The following is a 19,810-nucleotide window of genomic DNA, read 5'->3' on the forward strand; positions in this document are numbered from 1 at the left end:
CACTGAATTAAAGCCACTGACAATGCATCCACCTTCTCAGAAGACAGTAGTAGCAATTACAGTTCTCACCCATTATCTAGCTCTTCCTTATCTCACAACAGCTTCTGTAAAGTTGGTTTAGATATTCTGTATTGGTACATTGGTGTAATCATTTTCACTCATGGTATGTACTCTATTGCAAAGGAAGTTCTCTTTCTCTCATTGTTCTCTCTCCCTCTGTAAACATTAGAGAGAGTAACAGATAAAGATTACTGCCGTTCTGGCCCATCCCCAGTAACCAACACAAACACAAGAAGCTGATTGCATACATGTATGTATTACTTATCAGGGGTATGTGAAAGAGAGAAAGATGAGGTGCTCTATCAGACAAATCTGTTTATTCATAACCTAACTGACGTAATTCCGGTTCTGTTGTGAAGCTCTTTATAGCTACTGACGCTTGTGTCTGGAATGAGGACAGGACAGTGATCTAGGATCTGCCTGTATTGGTATAGTACAGCAATTGTGTAATGGTTACCTTAACATTTATCTCTGTGATTGATATGTTACTGATTTATGAATTTGATAACAGTCATTTTTCATAAAAGAAGCAAGTAGTGTGTGTGTGTGTGTGTGTGTGTGTGTGTGAGAGAGAGAGAGAGAGACAGAGAGAGAGAGAGAGAGAGAGAGAGAGAGAGAAAGTGTATGAGACAATGCTTAGGAAAGGACCAGTACAGGACTTGCTCTCACTCGACAACTCTACCAAGAGTCTACCTTTTTCTCTCTCTCTCACACATACTCTTTGATTGTGACTGTGACTGGCTGACTGTGTACAATAAAAACTGCAATGTTTACAGTTGAAACAATCATAACACACCTTCCATGTTCCCAAACTGGTTGGTGCCAACATCTGATAGTGCCAACCCAAGTTTTAGAAAATTGATCCAAATGTAAGGAAATGTTTACAGATTAATCATCCGGTGATACAACGACACTGCTCATGATGGTACAGCCATTCCTCAGCAATCAAAATGAGTCTTAGTACTATTATAGCAGACATGCTTTTAAAATAGTCCACAATTTTGTTTATTTGCAATAACAAGGGCACAAAATGTGGAACGATATGACATAAGTAGCTGGGTAAATTTTCTTATCATTAGGCAGTATGTGGCTTTTCTCATATCAGTAAAAACAGCTACACTGAATGTTGCCTTTGTTAAAGGCTTCTTTGGTGAAGCCTTGTATGAACACAGATTCTGTAGTGGTATTTAAACCTAAGCTCTGTGTGATTGTTAGCCAGAATGAAACAAGCATAAAGCCATCGAGGAACCACATGGATATAACAAAACGAAAAATATTATTCCACTCACTCTATATGTGGGCCACAGACAACTAATGATATTTTTACCAGCTACAACCAATCACAAAAAGCATCTAAGGATTCATTTTTGAAGTTTTTGCATGTGTTTGGAGCCAAGTTCCACAGAAACAAATGAATGGATGCTTCCTGGAGGAGGAAGAGCAATTCATGTGCCTGCTTTATCTCTCAGTATTCTGTGGCTCAGGTTGAATACACCAGCCAGAGAACACAGAGAATACAATCAGTTCTCTTTAGAAATATGTTTTATTTTCTAAGCCTTTGTTCTGTAATATATAGAAAAGTTAAAACATTATGAAATTCCTTAAAAGAAATTCTATTTCATCTCATATTTATGGGGTGTGCTATTATAGGACTCAACCACCCCTAATTTGATTATTCCCTGCTATTCCTTTTATGCCACAACAGTTTGGAAATGATATTATATTTAATAATATAATTAATTGTTTTATTTTATTATTTTTTATCATTAATTATATTTAATGATTGTGATAATTATATAATTAAATGTAATGAAATGTACAGAAAAAATTAAGTAAAAAAGCACATTAATATAAACATTAATATAAACCTTTAAATTACAGCTGGAAATACTGCCAGATCTATGCTGTTGTAGAAAATCAAACACCTTCTGACCAATAAAATTCCAGATAAGGGTACTCTTTCAGAATAGATTCTAACCTGCTAAATAATGTATCTTTGATATTTTATTTAGCATTACATTTTTATGTTATATTTCTGTGCTGGACATTCATAGATCATGAGAGTTAGAGGAAGAATAGTCAGCCCATTACACCCATTGCACTGCATACACTTCCTGATGACAAAAGATAGCTGAGTTCATCAGTTCTCTGATCCAGTTAAGTTGTGGGATGGCTTTAACATCATTACCTTCGAAGCGGAAAACAAGAAAGAGGCTTGAGTATTTATAGTTCTTGGAAAACAACTTTAGAAAAAAAAATGCAGTATTTACAGTCCTATATTGTGTATGTTAGTTGGCGCTGCACTGTCCGTTATTATTGTCCTGTTCTGTCCTGCGCTGTCTTGCTCTATTTGCACTTGTTTGCACACATGCACTTTATGTAGTGCTGTGTGGTGTACTTAATTCTGGGTTGTCTCTTTGTGGTTCTGTGTTTTATGTAGCACCACGGTCCTGAAGGAATGTTCACCTTGAACCTTGACCTTGAAAAAGATCAAAATCACTGTATCATAATATTAAAAAACAGTACAGTGATTGACATAGAACAGTGTGGGAAGAAATGTGTTTAGAGTTAATTAGGTATTGCACAACACATTGGGAAATGCACCTCACGTGTATTAATCTACCACAAAATCATTTATCAAGTGCACCTTATCAAGTGCGTGACAGGCGAAACCCGGGACCAGTTTATACACACACAGATGGGAAAGAGTAGATCTAGCATGTTTCTTATTTCCTCGTTCCACTGCACAGTGGTTTATATTCTTTTTTTTTTCAGCTCCAGCACAAATGAATGAGTTACTTATCTATGGACTACATTAGTGTATTATTAGTGTAGTGTAGTGTTATTTATTATGAACGTATTTCTGGTTTCATAATATGTGAGCTATAAAATGTTCACATATGAGGCAAATGCTCTTATTCAGCTGAAAGGCCATGCTAAAAAACATAATTGATTTAATATTAATATAATATTCACCTTCAGTGCTTTATTCTGGCAAGAGTTATGGTGGACCATATCCAAGGGGCAATAGACACAAAGATACATGCACAGATGAGATGCCAGTCTAATGCAGTGGCCCAGGCACACACATATTCACACACACTATATTTTTAGCATAATCAATCAACACACTATTCTATAGAATAGTGAATAAAAATTTCATAGCAAGCAGGCTAAATAAGATCCTTTCTAGATTTTAGGTTTATCCTATGAGGTTTATACTGAAATTGATTGTGCAGTCCAGTACCATGGTAGGGTTACCTAATAACACATAATGTGAATGACACTAGCCAATTTAGATTTAATTTATGATAGCTCTAAAGCACCTTTTGATTACACATTTAACATGGCTCTGGAGTATCTTCTTATTACACTGTATTCCATACAGAGAACCAGCAGGCTGTTAAGCCATCAATAAGTGTGTTTATCAAGAGATGTTTAAAGGGGCAGTAATAAACATGACTGCATAGAACAGGGAGCCCGTATTTATTATCAGACCTCTGTCACCATACTGAGATTACAAAACATTCAGGGACAGTTTGAAGGTGATGAGCAGTGCTACATTATACAACATAATTAAGTCTTTGAATAGGCATAATCAGAGGTTAGTTTTAATTAGAGCAAACCAGTTTCCTAGATGAATGTCCATGTTTTCTCATAGCTCATATGGATGGAATTTAGACCTTGTAATGTTTAAACCATTCAGTAATCAATATAATTTACAAAGTTTTACTGACAATGGCTGCATTTTGCACTTAATGATTCAAAATGTGGAATTGGTGACAGGGCTGAGGGAGTTTTAAAGCATAGAATTCGCGAATAAACATGTGGATAACTAGCATACATATAAATGGCTCTCTTTACATGCTCTCTTTTGACTCTTTACAAATTTTTTCCCTCAGTAATTTACTTTTAATCTGTAATTTGGGCAACAGGGTTTTAGGTTACTTTCAAAGTGACCTTCTTAATCAAGATCACATTTACAATGGACAATGAGCAGAGCCGACCTAACGTGTAATTCAGAATTTTTCAGGGCATATGGTAAGATATAGAAAGGTCATAAAATTAGACAGGTTTCTCCACTTCCCAGCAATAGAAATGCTATAGGGCTTACAGGTCATGTGGTAATAATATAATGTAATATAATATAATATAATATAATATAATATAATATAATATAATATAATATAATATAATATAATGTAATGTAATGTAATGTAATGTAATGTAATGTAATGTAATGTAATATAATATAATATAATATAATATAATATAATATAATATAATATAATATAATGGATAGGCTCCAGGTTCACAACAGCCCTATGTAGTATAAATAAATATATTTACAATACATAGGATGAAAAAAATAAATTATATATAAGTTTAGTGGTTAAGGTGTTGGAATACTGATCGAAGGTTATGAATCCCAGATTCACCATGCTGCCTCTGCTGGGCCCTTGAGCAAGGTCCTTAACCCTCAATTTTTCTGGTAAAAAAAAGAGAGATAAAATGCATGTCGCTCTGGATAAAGGGGTTCTACCAAATGCCATAAATGTGAAATTGGTAAAGCAGTAAACTGCTAATCATGGCAAAATAATAAATACAGACCATTGGCTTACATATGTTCTTTCTATATGACTATCATGATTTGTTGTCTTAGGTCTTACAGGTGGTACTTTACTGACCCTATTGACCAAACTTTTTAACTCTTAGTAATGCCAGGGTATCAGCTCTAACACTAAATACTATTAGTAAGTTTTTAGGTCTTTTGAGAATAGAGACACTATTACTCAAGGGCTTCTGTGGTTGTTTTCAGTCTACTTGCCATTACAAAGCTGTCTTTTATTATCTCAGCTGCCCTGTAATGTTTAAAGATTTCCAAACTCGTGGGCTATTTCACAGCCCTGTATAAGACAGACCAGCTGTGCTGAAGCAGGAAAATGATGAAAATAAAAAAATGAAAATGTAGATGGCAGTGATGCTCCATGGAGTGAAGCTGACTGACCATGCTCTGGGTTAAACAGCCGTGCTACAACATGTAGACCACAAGATGCCGCTGTTGGGCCAGAAATTCAACACAGCTTTGTTGGGAAAAACTGGGAAGAGTAACCCAGGTAGCTCTAACGAAACTTTAACTGTATTTGCATATGGGCTATAATACAGTCAGTTTACTCTTATACTACAATATGTTAGGTGCACAACATTTAGCCAAGTTGTACATACACGTTTATCTTTGTAACCTGTAACAATCACAGATGTACATAAGCAATGACCTTTTTCAGAGGAAGTGTACATAAGCACTGACTTTTTTCCCCCAGACAAATTTACCAGAAGCAGTGACAAAATCACACATTAAGCATTAACTTTCTTGAGAGGAACTGTGGAAATAGTGACTGTCTTCAAGGCAACTGTACATAATTGAAAAACAGTGACAGAGAATATCCATCCATCCATCCATCAATCTTCTGGAGCCTATCCCAGCACACATTGGGCGAAAAGCAGGGGTACACCCTGAACAGGTCGCCAGTCCTTCACAAACCGGAGTACCCGGAGTAAACCCACGCAGGCACGGGGAGAACATGCAAACTCCTCACAGAAAGGCCCATTTGAACCCAGGACCTTTATCAGAGAAGATATCCAGAAGCATTGATAAAATGACACAGGAGCAGTGATTTTACTCAGAGTGCACCCTGCACATAAACAGTTACGTTCCAATTCCTATTAACTGCTTCTCTGTGTGTCCCCCATATTGTCCTTGTTGTATGTGGGCTTTAAGTGCAGAATATTATTCACTATTCATTTTTGCTAGGGCGGAAAACACAAGCCTGGTCCCAGCACAGTGTACAGAGAAAGCTGCGCACTGTGTGAAAGAGGAGAGGAGCGCAGGGGGCGCTTATTGGCACAAACTCGGCCCATCGTGTCATGACTGGAATATGTACTCTGCTGTCTTCCACTGCAGAGCTAAAGAGCAAGTGTGTGCAGGCGGGGATCCGAAACAGAGGAGCGACTGTTGAGTGCAGCAGGACTGCTAGAGAAAGAAAAAATGGTAGGAGTTGCAGGATTCTGAGTTTCGAAAGGGACGCAGGAAACAAGCAACTTACTTGCTTGGACGGAAAGCAATGTGGAAAGAAGTGGGACAGAGAAGAGTAAGTGCATTAGGGTTAATGAAAGTGACATTTTAACGGAGAGAGACTGATGAGAGTTGAGAACCGTGGTGAGGATCAAGGAGGAGCCGGGTGAGTTTCATAACTTGTGACACATTTTCTTTGCTAATTACAGAGCACGAGTGTGCTCATTAGAATATTTTCCCCCATCAGTAACACTGTAGGTTTGTCATAGATGCAGCCGGCACGCTCAGCTCACTATTCCTGCCAGGTTGCTTCATTGAGGTGCGCAGTCAGGAAGTGTGTGTGTGTGTGTGTGTGTGTGTGTGTGTGTGCGCGCGCGCGCGCTCTCATTTCTTGATTCAGACTTACTTTTGTTTTGCAGTGCGGGAGTTTGTGTGAGAGTCATGCAGCCGAGCAGGGGAATGGATGGAGAGATTTGTCAGGACGCCCAGCACAGTCGGCAAACACACAAACGGTAGGCTACAGATTTCTGACCAGACTAAATCATTACCAATCTGTCACTGCACTGTAGTATAATACACAGTTTCTCAACCCGGTCTTCAGAGACTTCCATCCAGGATATTTTGTTTCAGTTCCTAGCACACCTGAGCCAGGTAATCAGATGTCTACAGCAGGGCGTAGGCACACTGTTTACACTGGCGTGACCAGCTTAGACCCTGTGTCTTTAGTGGAATGGCAATGAAGGATGAGTTAAAGTACTTACCCACCTCCATAAAAAATGACAATGTGGCTACTTCTATGTGTATGGCCAGAGCAGGCACACAACTAAGCAACACTTGTACGAATTCAGCATAGTTAGATAATAGTAACTGTACTGAAGAAAACTTCTCAACTGTGCTGGACACAGACACACACACACACACACACAAAACTGAGAACTGCTCTCAACAGAGAACTGTACACACACAAAATTGTCCTGTTTGCACACATGTCACTTTACATTACACTTTACACTTTACATTGATCTTGTTTACATGTAACTGTAATATTTGCACTCACTGTCAACACTATTATTTTTCAGAGTCTGCGTTATATGTCCTGTTTGTTTTCACTGTCTTGTCATCCTGTGCACTTCTGTTGTATGTCTAGTTTCTAAAGCTTGCACCTTAAGTATAGTTTAGCTTTATCTCTATGATTAGCTGTATGTTTGTCTGCGTCACCTGTACTTTGTTTTTGTTGTGTGTAGCACCTTTGGTCTAGGAGGAACGTTGTTTCATTTCACTGTTCATTTTACTGCATCAGCTATATATGGTTGAAGTGACAATAAAGCTTCTTTGACTGACTTTGACTGACTTTGATATTGAATACTGTTAACACCGAGTACCAGAGTTTACTCACATGTTTGTTGGAATAGTGTGCTTCTGTGTTAGATAGTTAAACTAAGCTAAACACAGCTACTGTCCTACTGGACACCCAATAGCTATACACTAATGTGTACATTTGCAAAAGGAATAAAATTGGACCATCGGACCAGTTGCTTACTTCATACAATATGACATAATAATTGTTATGACATTGGGGGTTTAGTGGCTTAGTGGTGCAAGTGCAGAGTTTGCATGTAATCCCTGTGCTTCAGGGGTTTCCTGTGGACACTCTGGTTTCCTCCCCAAGTCCAAAGACATGCATGGTAGGCAAAGAGTGACAACGCTGAATTATCCGTAGTGTGTTTGTGATTGTGCCCTGCGATGGACTGGCACCCCGTTCACAGTGTCTCCTGCCTTGTGCCCAGAGTGCCCTGGGATAGGATCCAGGCTCATAAATGACCCTGTGTAGCAGAAGCAGTTCAGAAAACGCATGGATGTTATCACATTGTTAGCTTTTGCGTTGCAGATTTTTACAGTGTGGTTTATGGGTATTTTGATGATTGGGTTATAATATTAACTCCTGTAGACCCTGTAATGGGTCTAAATTTGCATTTCTCACTTGTTACTACATCCCTTTGCAATTAGTTTCATTATATATACTGAATAATTAATACAAGCTGCTCAATCATATGTTGAATAGCTAAAAGATTTAATGTTAATACTGGTCCATCAGTAGACATGATGCAGCACAGTTTCGCTAGATTTAAAAAAACAAAACAAAGCATATATTTCAAAGCATTATATACTTTCAGTCTCAGTGTGTAGCATTATAATTAAAATTTTTTTTTTTTTCATTCTATGCACTTCCCAGCATTCTACATTGAAAATTTTGATAGAATTTCAGGATGGATGTTTCAGTATTTACTGTGTGTTTAGAGCATGTCCATGACTCTGTCTCTGTCTCTGTCTCAATGTTTAATTTAATGTGAAATGCAGTCTGTCTGCTGTAAGGAAATGACACAATAATTACAGAATTCAGATACTGAAATAATAGACATGTTTTGTTTTATGGATTAAGGACTAAAGGAATAAAACATCACAAAATGGAAAGAAATTGTTACAGCAATGATTCAACTGCACTATTGTCATCTGTAAATTCGAGTCCTTTGTCTGCTACCCACTAATTTTCTCTTTTTGTTTCGTGCAAGCACACACACACACACACACACAAACTTGTCATTGAGGTCAAGGGTGTTCAAAGATGACTCTTCAATGTTTGTTAGGAAACATTATCTGGTTGTGTTGCTGTTTGTGACTTTCCAGCTTTAATTAACATCCCAGTTCTTGCAGGCTTTTACACAACCTTTGAACCTTTGACTTTTCTCTGTTTCCTGCCCCCAAATCAGAGCAATGAGAGATCGTGGGAAACAGACCATAGGGACAAGAGAGGCAGGAATCGTGGTATTACATAAAGGATAGTTCTTCTCATTTCTGCGTATTCAGGAAATTAAGCTTTAATTAATCTTTAAAGACACATCTAATCAAGAATCATTTCTTCAAAGACGGTTGGAAATGCTTGTTTATTCAGGCGAATCACATAAGACAGATAATACCACTGAGCTGCAGGAAGCGTTAGCTATATAAAAAAAATAAAAGTTCAGAAACATAGAGTGAGCGTTGGCTGAATAGTTCAGTGTTTGTCGTCATAAATACAAGACAATACGTTTGGAATTAGTACTCAGGTTCAGCATGCTGAAAATGTTGTCAACACTCCAATAGCTGGAAGCGTTTTCTGTAGGAGTGGCTTTTAAACACCTGTCACTCTCTTCATGAAGTTTATCCAGAAATACTAGATATGCTATTTTAGTCTTGCTATTTGGCATATAAATTGTTGATGATATCTGATGTCAGACACTGGTCATCCTTTTAGGGCCACCTGTCCTCTTATGCTTTGTCTGTCCTTCTCTATATGTACCTCTCTATCATTGTTAGTCCAGTGTAATTCAAGTGAGGTAAAGAATTCAAGTGTTTTTCTAGTGTTCTTTTATGAGAGGCTATAGAAGAATCTGCTTCTGGAAAAATCTGACATTCATTGTCAGGGGATTTCTAGTGGGAGTAGGGGGTTTTGTAATACAACCTGAACCCTAATTGTAGGGAGATGATTGTGTAATATGGGTTCAGAACTTTGGTGCCGCTAGATCTGCTACCCAGTGCTGACTGTGGTGAAACTGTGTGGAGAAAATTATGTGGAAATCCAAACAGGCCTTAGTCACTCAACTGTGTCTGTGCTGCACTACCCCACATACACTCCTGGCAGTGCTGCTTCCAGGGCAATGGTGTTTGATGACTAGATTTTTTAAAATTAAGACAGATTAACTACTCTGCCATAACTAATAGAAGTCCATTGTGTGAAACATCAGGTGTTGGAGAGGAGTCTGGGTAAATGAAATGTATTTTGCACTGCTGGAGTTGGCACGCTCTTCATCTCGACAGCTGGTCTTGGAATTTGCCGATGAGAAAGCCAAAAGTGTGGGTTATTGTTCACCTATGATGTCATTTATTCTTTTTACTCAGAACCAAAAGATTACCATGGACACAGTTATTTGTGAATCACTGCACTGGGCATTGGATTACTGCGAATTCTGGCTGATGTTTTCATTTTTCACATTTTTTGCACTTTTCCCCACTAGTTGTTCGCTTCACATGCTCTAATTCATCAATAACAATAATAATAGCTATTATAATTACTGTGAATATGAAGTGGTAAATATGAGGTAACAGTGGATATGAATAAATAATCAATTCCTATATGCATTATAATTTTGTTGTTGCCACACATACACTACAGCAGAGTGGAATTCTTTTTTTTTGCATAACCCAGCTTAGGAAGTTGGGGTCAGAGAGCAGGGGCAGCTATAATACAGCACCCCTGGAGCAGTGATGGTTATGGATCTTGCTCAAGGGCCCAGCAGCGGCAGCTTGGCGGAGCAGGGTCTTGAATCCCAACCTTCTGATTAATAACCCAGAACCTTAACCACTTGAGTTCCCAAGTGCCAACAAGATGTGCCTACATCTATGATTTTAAGGATTTTTAATAGTGATAGGGAAGGCAGCTGAAAACCTACTTTCTTCTGCTTTTTCAGATAAAACAGTGATCAGACTTTGTAAATAAATTTGTTCACTGCAAAGGTACAAGATGATGATTAAAGACAATAACTATGTGCTGCTTATGTCATCAGTCAGCATGACTTGGCTCATTACCACTAACATAGTTGTATCTGTTTCATAAGATTTGCGTCAGTGCTTTTAAACAGTCGTCCTGTTGGTGGCTTTTAAACGATTGTTGTAGCAATGGCCCCTCTCTGTGATTTTAATAAAGAGATTTCTAACACTGCCAGAACTGTCAGCTGTCTTTGGCTGGCCACCACAATATGCATTCTAAGACTGTTGATATCAATTTATGACCAAAGAATTATTTTATAATGCATGATTTTTTTTCAGTGACAACAAAATTATGTTAAAAGTCAACCAGTAAACCTGGCTTTACAGGACATTTTTGCTTTACTCCGTCTTTCCATATGTGGGTGGGAATGTGGTCTCCATAGACTGGACTTTTGCCTTGCCATTGTCTCCTGTTACTTAGTCCCCAGAAAACATAGGATTTTTGTGGTAAATTTCAGTTTTTTCTCTCTGTCTGGTCGGATTTTGTTAGCAATGTTGGCACCTCTGTAATTTACTTTTGAGAGATTTTGCACAGCTGTGCTTAGGCATTTGCTTTTAGAAAAAATAGTAATAAAAAATCAACGTTACTTATTTCTAATGAGAACAAATGAACTCTAAAACACAGGAAAATAACCTCTATTTGTGGTGATGAATGGACATGAAATGGAAAGTTTTACAATCTAGCATCAATTGTTTTTCTGTAGCTTACGCCCCTGTTTGTTCTGTATGCAGAATAGAACTATACAACACATGGTTAGTCATCCAATGGTGTGTACATCGCTACTGTGTGATTGAATTGAATAACGTATTCATTTTAGCACATCCAACATGAATTGGGTATGTATTCTAAAAGCCCCTGAATAAAATTGATAAAACACCTGAGCTGAGAATGAAACCAATGAGACTAGTGTTTTGCAGCAGCCAAATTACCATTTCACCATACATGTATTAATAAATGCATAAATGTAATACTATATTTATAGTTCCCATCAAATAACAAAATACCTGTTGCTTCTCAATATCCTAATAATATTTTTATGCAAATTATACATAATATTTTTTCCTTAAATTCACATATTTCATTTTTTGTCCAGTATTATGATTAGAATTGTAAAATAGTATTATAATGCTACCTACCGAATCAGATTTTGAGGTGCCTACACATTTCGATCCACAGGTAAGATAAACATTTATGGTAGTTGCGTATTTTCAGATACGTTTGTTTTTTTCCCTGCCTTTAGGTCTTTAGTGTATTCTAAAATAATTGTGACTATATATAAAATTTATTCCAGATCATGAAATATATGTTTAATATGCTATCACAAGTTACGGTGATGCACATAAATAAAACTCCCCTAGAGTTCCTTATAATGCTCACTCTGTCTGCACGTGCCATACATCTACACTACATTCCATATGTCATGACTCCTCCACATACCACACAGACATGCACATACACTTTCCCCTCCCGTCCCTCTCTCTCAATAGCCCCATTTAACACCACTAGGTCTGGTACTGTTTTGCTGATGTCTAAAGGAAAACATTTCCATAGACCCTAATGGACCCTAAAGGAGAGTGTAAGCACACGTGTACCCTTCTGTCCTGCTCAAGGTGTAGAGACTCATTCTGTTTTATACGTTGTGCAATCTGAACTGGACTACAAGGCTTGATGTTGAATTATTTTGGCTTTAGAAGAAAACATGTGCATCAAATGCTAATTAAACTAAATGGGAAGATTTTGGGAGATAACTACAGGCTTATTGGAGGGGTAGATGGTTGTATTTTGGGAGAAAATTAGGTTACATTAGTACAGACTGGGCTGTTTTTGTTTCTCTGTTGGACGCAGATAATGAACATAAAGCTAAAGAGTGTTGCACATGGTCTGGATGGAAATTATAGGGGTTCAGAGAAAGACAAAACTAATAACTACATTCTTGAAGATGCCATGTGTGATTTCAGCATGTGTGTGAATTCCTTATGTGTGACGTGTGGTTTTTGGCAGCACTACCAGAGCCCGTGATTTATCTCTGTTGTGTATCTGTAGAAGCAAATACACACACACACACACACAAACAAGCCTGGCCACACAATTCCTCTCAACACATGAAGGCCCAATTCTGACAAGGACTTAATGCTTCCACAATTATACACTCCCATTAAAACACACACACACACACGCACACACACAATGCAGACATGAAATGATGCATCAACAAAGCATGTTTGGTGTGTCTACAGTACAAGAGCTTGGAAAGAAAAAAGGTTATAGTGAGGACTCAGATATGAATAGTATACACTACCACAGTATTCTTCGACATTACAATGCAAATACAGTTGCTTTTTAAGCAAATTTTAGACAGTAGTGTGTCAGTATAATAAGAGATAACAAAACATGTTCACAATGCACAAGGCAGTATACATTCACATGGCATCAGCACAACACATGCCATGCAGATATAGGTCAAGGGCTTCACTTAATGTTTACATCTGACATCAGAATAGTGTTATGTCTGTAAAATTAATTCCCAGATCAGTAGTTTCTAAAATACTTAAACTAACCGTGGCACTAACAACTATGTCATGGTTGGTTTAAGCATTTTAGAAACTACTGATCTAGGAATTTCACACACTACAGTCTTTATAGTTAACGCTGAATTAATGCACTGTGCTGCTTTTATGTGACTGATTGGATAACTGATTAAAATGAGCAGGTGTACAGGTGATCCTATTAAATTGGACGGTGAGTGTATACTGTATATATAAAAGCAATATTTGCTTTTGCTTAAAGCATACCAGTGAAATAGTAGTGTCACATTATAAAGATTATAAAAACCTATAAATATGGTTTTATTTAATGTGTAGAAAAATACAGGACCATTTGGAAAAATTATATGGAATATGCAAATAGTGTATATATTAAACCAACCAATTACTTCTAACTTTTAAAGGCTGCGGTGGATCTAGAGCCTGTATTGGGAACACTGGGCATGAGCTGGGAATACACCCTAAATGGGAGGTCATTCCATCAGAGGGCAGTGCACACACACACACACACTCACAACTAGGGGCAATTTTAAAGTACACAGTTGACCTACCTGCATGCTTTGGGAAGTGAGAGAAAACTGGGAACATGAATGAATGTAGGAAACAGAGTTTTAGTCTGTAAACTAGTGAACCAGTGGTGATGTATTCATTCATAGAGATTTCAAAGCATTTTTGTATGTCTATCTATCTATCTATCTATCTATCTATCTATCTATCTATCTATCTATCTATCTATCTATCTATCTATCTATCTATCTATCTATCTATCTATCTATCTATCTATCTATTCTAAACTCTATATAGGACCAAAAATAAATGTTCTTGTTTGATTCTAGTACATTTATTCAGCATTTTGGTATAAACTGCTAAGTCTTAGTCAAGGGTGGAATTTTTGTCTGCTGTGTGTTTTTATTTGAAGCCACTAAGCATGTGATCTGCTACTAGCTGTGTTCCTCTGGCACATATTTCTTCACAGACAATGCACCTTTGTCTTTGAAGAAAGGATGCTGTGTAATGGCCATAATTATGCCTCTAGACGCAAATGCCGTTTTTCTGCATCTATGTAAATGTTGCCTTACTCACATACTTTTTTACTTACATAGCTTTATTTCCACATGTGCACACACCTTAGTAACTGACACACAGCTGTATTAAGGCATATATTTGTTGGTGTACTTTTTTAGTGTAGCTCTCAAAACTCCTAATTGTCACTGGCTTATCTTGTAAACAGTACATTCTATTCAAGTTCCTGGCAGCTTCTTTATCTAAAGCCTTGTCAGATACTCCAACCAGTATCCAGAGAGATTTGGTTCACATATGTGTGTGTTTGTGTGTGTGTGTGTGTGTGTGAGAGAGAGAGAGAGAGTTCAGCTGGCTTTGGCTTGTATCTGTGTCTGTGTATGTGCTGGGAACTTTGTGTTCAGGATGTATTGGGCCCAGGAGAACCCACGGGTGAATGACAGGGTGGTCGTCCATCAGGGAGAGACCTTTTTTTGACCTTTGCCGGATACGAGTCAATTCATTGAACCCCCCATTAAAATGAACATGATCATGAACAGAGCTCTCTGGAGAAACAATGTTAATGTTTCATGTTGCATTCATACCCAAAAAATTAAAGATATAATTTAGTACTTACGCTGTGGGAGATGTGAAACACATGATTTTATCAGTTTCACATTCAGAGTATAAAGTCCTCTGACTGCACTTGTGTAAAGTGAATTCTAACATGACTAAATGGGGATCAAGGATGTCAATTTCTCCACTTAACACAACTCGCTCTTTCAGTGAACTCTATTTTAGCATTTAAATAGCATTTCAAAGGTATTGCTTTCAAAATTGTACCAGCCTTAGATCTTTGCCCTCATTGCACCATTTTTTGTTGCGCTATTTACTGGCTGGAATGGACTGATGTATATCACACTGCTGTTATAGGGATAGCTATATGTAAGCGTGTGCATTTTGTAATCTCCGTAAGATCGATATCTTCCGCTGTGAACAAGTGAGAAAGTGCTAGTGGGGTTTTAGGGGCAGCAGAGGGGTGCAGTGTGGGAAAAAAAAAACATTTTGTTTTGGTTCAAATAAAGGGGATACACAGAGGACATAGTGGTTTCACGTACAGGATGACACTCTCTCTCTTTCTCTCTCTCTGTCTGTCTCTCTACCCCTAAACACACACACACATACACACACTGTTGTTGGAGTAATGGTCTTCCCAGACCTTCCCGAAGAAGCCTCTGTTTACTGTTAGTGACCTCTCTTACAATATTACCAGCTGTGTCCCTGGCTCTGGGCTTTGACTTTCCACTGGGAATGTCTCTCGTTCTCTGTCTTCATTACACACACTCTTCTGCTGCCTTACTTCCCATCAAATATCCTGCCTTATAACAATACTTCTGGAGGGCTCAGAACATACCTATTTTACACTCAAATCACTGAATAGCATCTGACACTTTTCTGGCTCTCATGAAAGCCAAAACTTTATTTAAAAGCACTGAGGATTGCGTTTGTTTTAACATGCAGCCATGTTTTGCAATGCTAAAAAGTATGATGCCTTAATTTATGGCCATCACACCTTGAATGCAGCTTTGCTAAAAAGAACGTTTCAGCAACAGTGTGTGTTTTTTTTTGTTTTTTTTAACATTGCCCCTATTTTCCAAAAGAGACAGGAAAACTGGCGAGATCAACATTGTCGTGCAGACTGGGGCAAGGGGGATGGAAACTACTGAACAACAAAAAGACCCGTCTCACCATGTAGCTGTGCTTTACACACACTCAATGTATAAGAGAGCCACCGCTGTGATCTCAAGGTCACCCCTTCCTGCCTTTATGCTTTGCCGATCTCTATGCAGCTTGCTGAATAAAACTTTCCACACTGCAAACAATGATTCAGAAGTCCAAATAGCCTGCTTTCTGAAGTACATTAAATAGCCTGAGAGTTATTTTTTGTGTAAACTCCAGTGAGATTATGGGTCATGTTTGAACATGCGGGTGTAATCTCCTCTTAAAGGATAAGAGTGTTAAGAGGATAAGAATTTTTTTGGGCCTCTCCCTCCTCTTTTTTTGTTAATTGATTATTTTGCTGGTGTTTGTCCCGTTCTTGTATTGTTCTTATTACAGCAGTCAGAATTTACATGCATTTACTGATTTTTGTCAAAATCCATGACAAAAGAAATTAAAATGCACCTGAGAAAACCAAGGTCTATATTTCAGTCTATAAGACGCAAACCTATAATATATGATATTTTTCATTAAACTATGAATCTATCTATTTATGAGAGAGAAAAGAAAATGAGGCTACAGCAAAGTGCAAAATGTCCTCTGACTGTAGCCGTCCTCAGATATAAAGTAAATCCCAGTGTTGACTGATTGTTTGATGAAAGCTACAGTATGCTGATTTGGCTGTAACTTTCCATTGCTGACTTTCCTTGTTTGCAGTATATGGAATAAAGTAGAGTGGGTGTTGCTGACTAGCTCAGACATTAGCTCATTTGGCCAAACTCTGAAGACTTTCAGTTTTATATAAGTGCAACAAGTTCAGTGTAAAATATATAACAAATAGTAACAGCATCTGAGTGAGACTGAAGATGATGCGACTGGCTGTTTATACTCTCTCACAGTTTCTCTCTGCCTGATTGCTTTCATGATCAATGTGTCAGCAGCCCATCTGTCTACAGGTTTAAAGAGCTACAGCTGGCCTGGCTTGGCTTAGTTCAGCTCAGTGCTCTTTCCTGAGCTGTCCCAGCGTCATCTTGTCATCCTGAATACATCACAAATATAGGTGTTCACTTGAGCATGCTTGGAACCATCATGAAAATGATATTCTGAACAACAAACCAAGAGGTTACTAAGAGAATTTTGCACTATATTATCTTAATAACTAAATAAATAAGGATTTGTACCAGAAATAGTGGTTTGTCAGGTTGCTTTGGTCCCTTTGGGGTTCCTCTGGTGTGTGTGTGTATATGTGTGTGTGTGTGTTTATGATGAAGTAGCAACCTTGTTCTCCTGCACCTAGTGTTCCTGGGATAAGCTCCAGATCCATCAAAACCTAAAAATAAGAGTCTATTAAAGATTAACAGAATGAACTAGATCCTGACACCATGTTGACATTTTTTAATAATATATATAATATGTATTCTATAATTACACAAGATAATGGGCCTGGGTTATTATGTTACTGTGCTTGATACTGGTATTGATGTCAGAATTGTGGATTTTTGACTCTGGAAATCCTGTGAGTCCTGTTTATTTATAACTTTGTGTAACACTCGTACAAAACAGCTTTTTATTTTTGCAAAGTATTTTACACAAACACTGGTTCTTTTAACAAACACACACACGTGTATATATGTATAAAACGAAAACTATTCACTATTTTTGTAAAACACATCTATCATTAGATATTACAAAAAAAAGCAGCTTTACAGAAATCCAGATGTAGATTTAGATCATTAATGAGCAAGCCAGAGGCACATAAAAACTCTCTGAAACAACATGAGGAAGACACTTTGAGAAAAAGCAGGCACAAGTGGGAACCTATCCTCTCTGGGTGACAGCAGATAGTGGAATGATAAATCATGCGGTTGTGGAAAAGTGAAGACACAAAATCGAGTGTGTTGAAAAGATGTTTAGTGTCATATTGTGAACAAGTGTCCTGGGGTAAGTATACGAATGTCTTAATGATTACAGTGGCAGCTCTTAAAATGAACAGATCTACAGTATGCAGATGAGATTATGCACAAAAGAAAGTATTTTTTTTTCCATGCGTGACCAACCATAACAGCTGTATCTGTAACTGTATTCAAAGAACAATAGCTGATTACAATGACTATTTGGCACATATGCTGGAAAGCTTTTGTAAGTGATAATCACTAAATCAGCCATTGATACTGACAGAAGTGAATCTAATCAGCAGTTGTAGTTGCTGATGAGCTATTGTTACAGACACCAAGCTTTCTTTTTTTCACAGGTTTGTTAGGTTAACTTTGCACTTCAAACGCACAGGCTTGGTAAATTCAGCTTTTTGTCACATGATTTAATTACACCACTGGGGCACGACATGCCTGTACAGGAATGTGAGTACATACATCATGCTGTTGCAGTGCCATGAAGACAGCAGCTTTTCAGTTCCGCTGGATAAAATTAAAATTCACACGTTAGCTTTATTACATATTCCTTTTGTGGGGTTATCTGAAGTTCATCCTTGATATTTTGTAATTATTTTCAGAATATTTCTGTATTATTCCATCAAACAAGGTATAGGTGTCACATTAGTCACTTTACAACTCTGAGCTGTGGTTAGAGTTCTGTGTTTAGAAAGAAGCAAGTTTCTACTTCGCCTGTCTCAGGTTTGATTACGATAAAGACAACATATTCACACAGCATGAATACACTGTTTCAACACTGAACTTTTTTGTTGTGAACAACTGTTTTCATGAAATAATCAGTTCAGTACCAATAGATGAAAAACAGATTAGAACAGACAATGCAAAACACACATACAGTGTCAATTAAAATAAATTATTGATACTATGTCGGTTTCTATTGTGTAGTCGTATAACTGTTGAGACGTTATTAATCATTTTCTTCAAAAAGGGTTTTTTTAATAGAGATTTTAGCCTTTTCCTGAAAGCCATCTTAGTAAAGCTTCTGATTTGTAATGAACAATTTTACCATGTACCCTCTAGTCTGTTAGGTCCTTTTAGTTTATTTGAGATTACTCGGTCCTATTGGACATTGAGAACAACTTGACGTGGTTAGAAGTGAATGACTTACAGTTTAGACCTACAATTTTCACAGTACTAAATTGCTAGCAATAATTTCCCGTACTTGTTAACATTTCCCAGCCTTGTAGCTTCAGTGCAAAGTGAAAAAAAGCAGACTTCAGAAACCAAACATGTCTTGGCTGATCAACTGCATTTGAGGAAAGAGGGGTATTGTGTAAATGTCAGCTGCAAGAACGCACATGCCCACGCTTAGGTAAAACTGATAAAGATAAAGCATGATTGAATTAGTGCAAGTCCTGCCTCATAGTTTCAGACCCAGTAACAGATATAAGGGTGTTAATGCTTGGAGAGTCACACCACAGTCAGTTATCCACCTTCCACAGAGTCAAAGCTGATTACTAGTCTGCTTACAGTTGTCTGTGTCTGCACTAGCAGGATCAGCTACTCGTCCACACATTCTCACACACATGCACACGGCTCTACAGCAGTGGAGGAGCTCTCGATGACAGCTGGCTGGAGTGAGAGAGGTATGCGAAGCCAAGCTTTCTGATGTCATGAGCAAAGGCGTGGCATTAAGGTAGTTCGGTGTGTACAGGCAGTTTGAAGCTGACTCTGTATGACCTTCTATCTGGATTGTGGACTATGACAGCTTTGTAAACAGGAGAATCTAATCCAGTGGATCAGGAGGTAAGAAAGGAATGAATGGGGGGAAAATTGTGCAAAGATAATATGGTTTCTGGGTTTGTTTTGGTTTGGTAATAGTGTATTAGGCAGCATTTAACACTACTATCTATTTTGCTCATTAAAGCTACTTTGCAAGGCT

At 37.8% G+C, this 19,810-nt stretch overlaps 1 protein-coding gene across 4 annotated transcripts in view; it reads left to right on the plus strand.

Annotated features, from left to right (window-relative positions):
- Positions 1-6,016: 6,016 nt before the first annotated feature.
- Positions 6,017-19,810, plus strand: part of cobll1b (cordon-bleu WH2 repeat protein-like 1b) — a 39,083-nt gene continuing 25,289 nt past the window's right edge. For 2 of the 4 annotated variants that reach the window (XM_058392374.1, XM_058392376.1), the window contains exons 1-2: positions 6,388-6,452; positions 6,553-6,645. In XM_058392374.1, the coding sequence (XP_058248357.1) occupies positions 6,403-6,452; positions 6,553-6,645 (143 nt within the window). In that variant the 5' untranslated portion in view covers positions 6,388-6,402. Of the gene's footprint in view, positions 6,300-6,387; positions 6,453-6,552; positions 6,646-19,397; positions 19,675-19,810 lie in introns of those variants that run through there. The other 2 variants (XM_058392375.1, XM_058392377.1) reach the window with 2 other exon arrangements.

This window comes from Hemibagrus wyckioides, linkage group LG06 (assembly GCF_019097595.1).
Source record: "Hemibagrus wyckioides isolate EC202008001 linkage group LG06, SWU_Hwy_1.0, whole genome shotgun sequence".
NCBI classification, from domain to species: Eukaryota; Metazoa; Chordata; class Actinopteri; order Siluriformes; family Bagridae; genus Hemibagrus; species Hemibagrus wyckioides.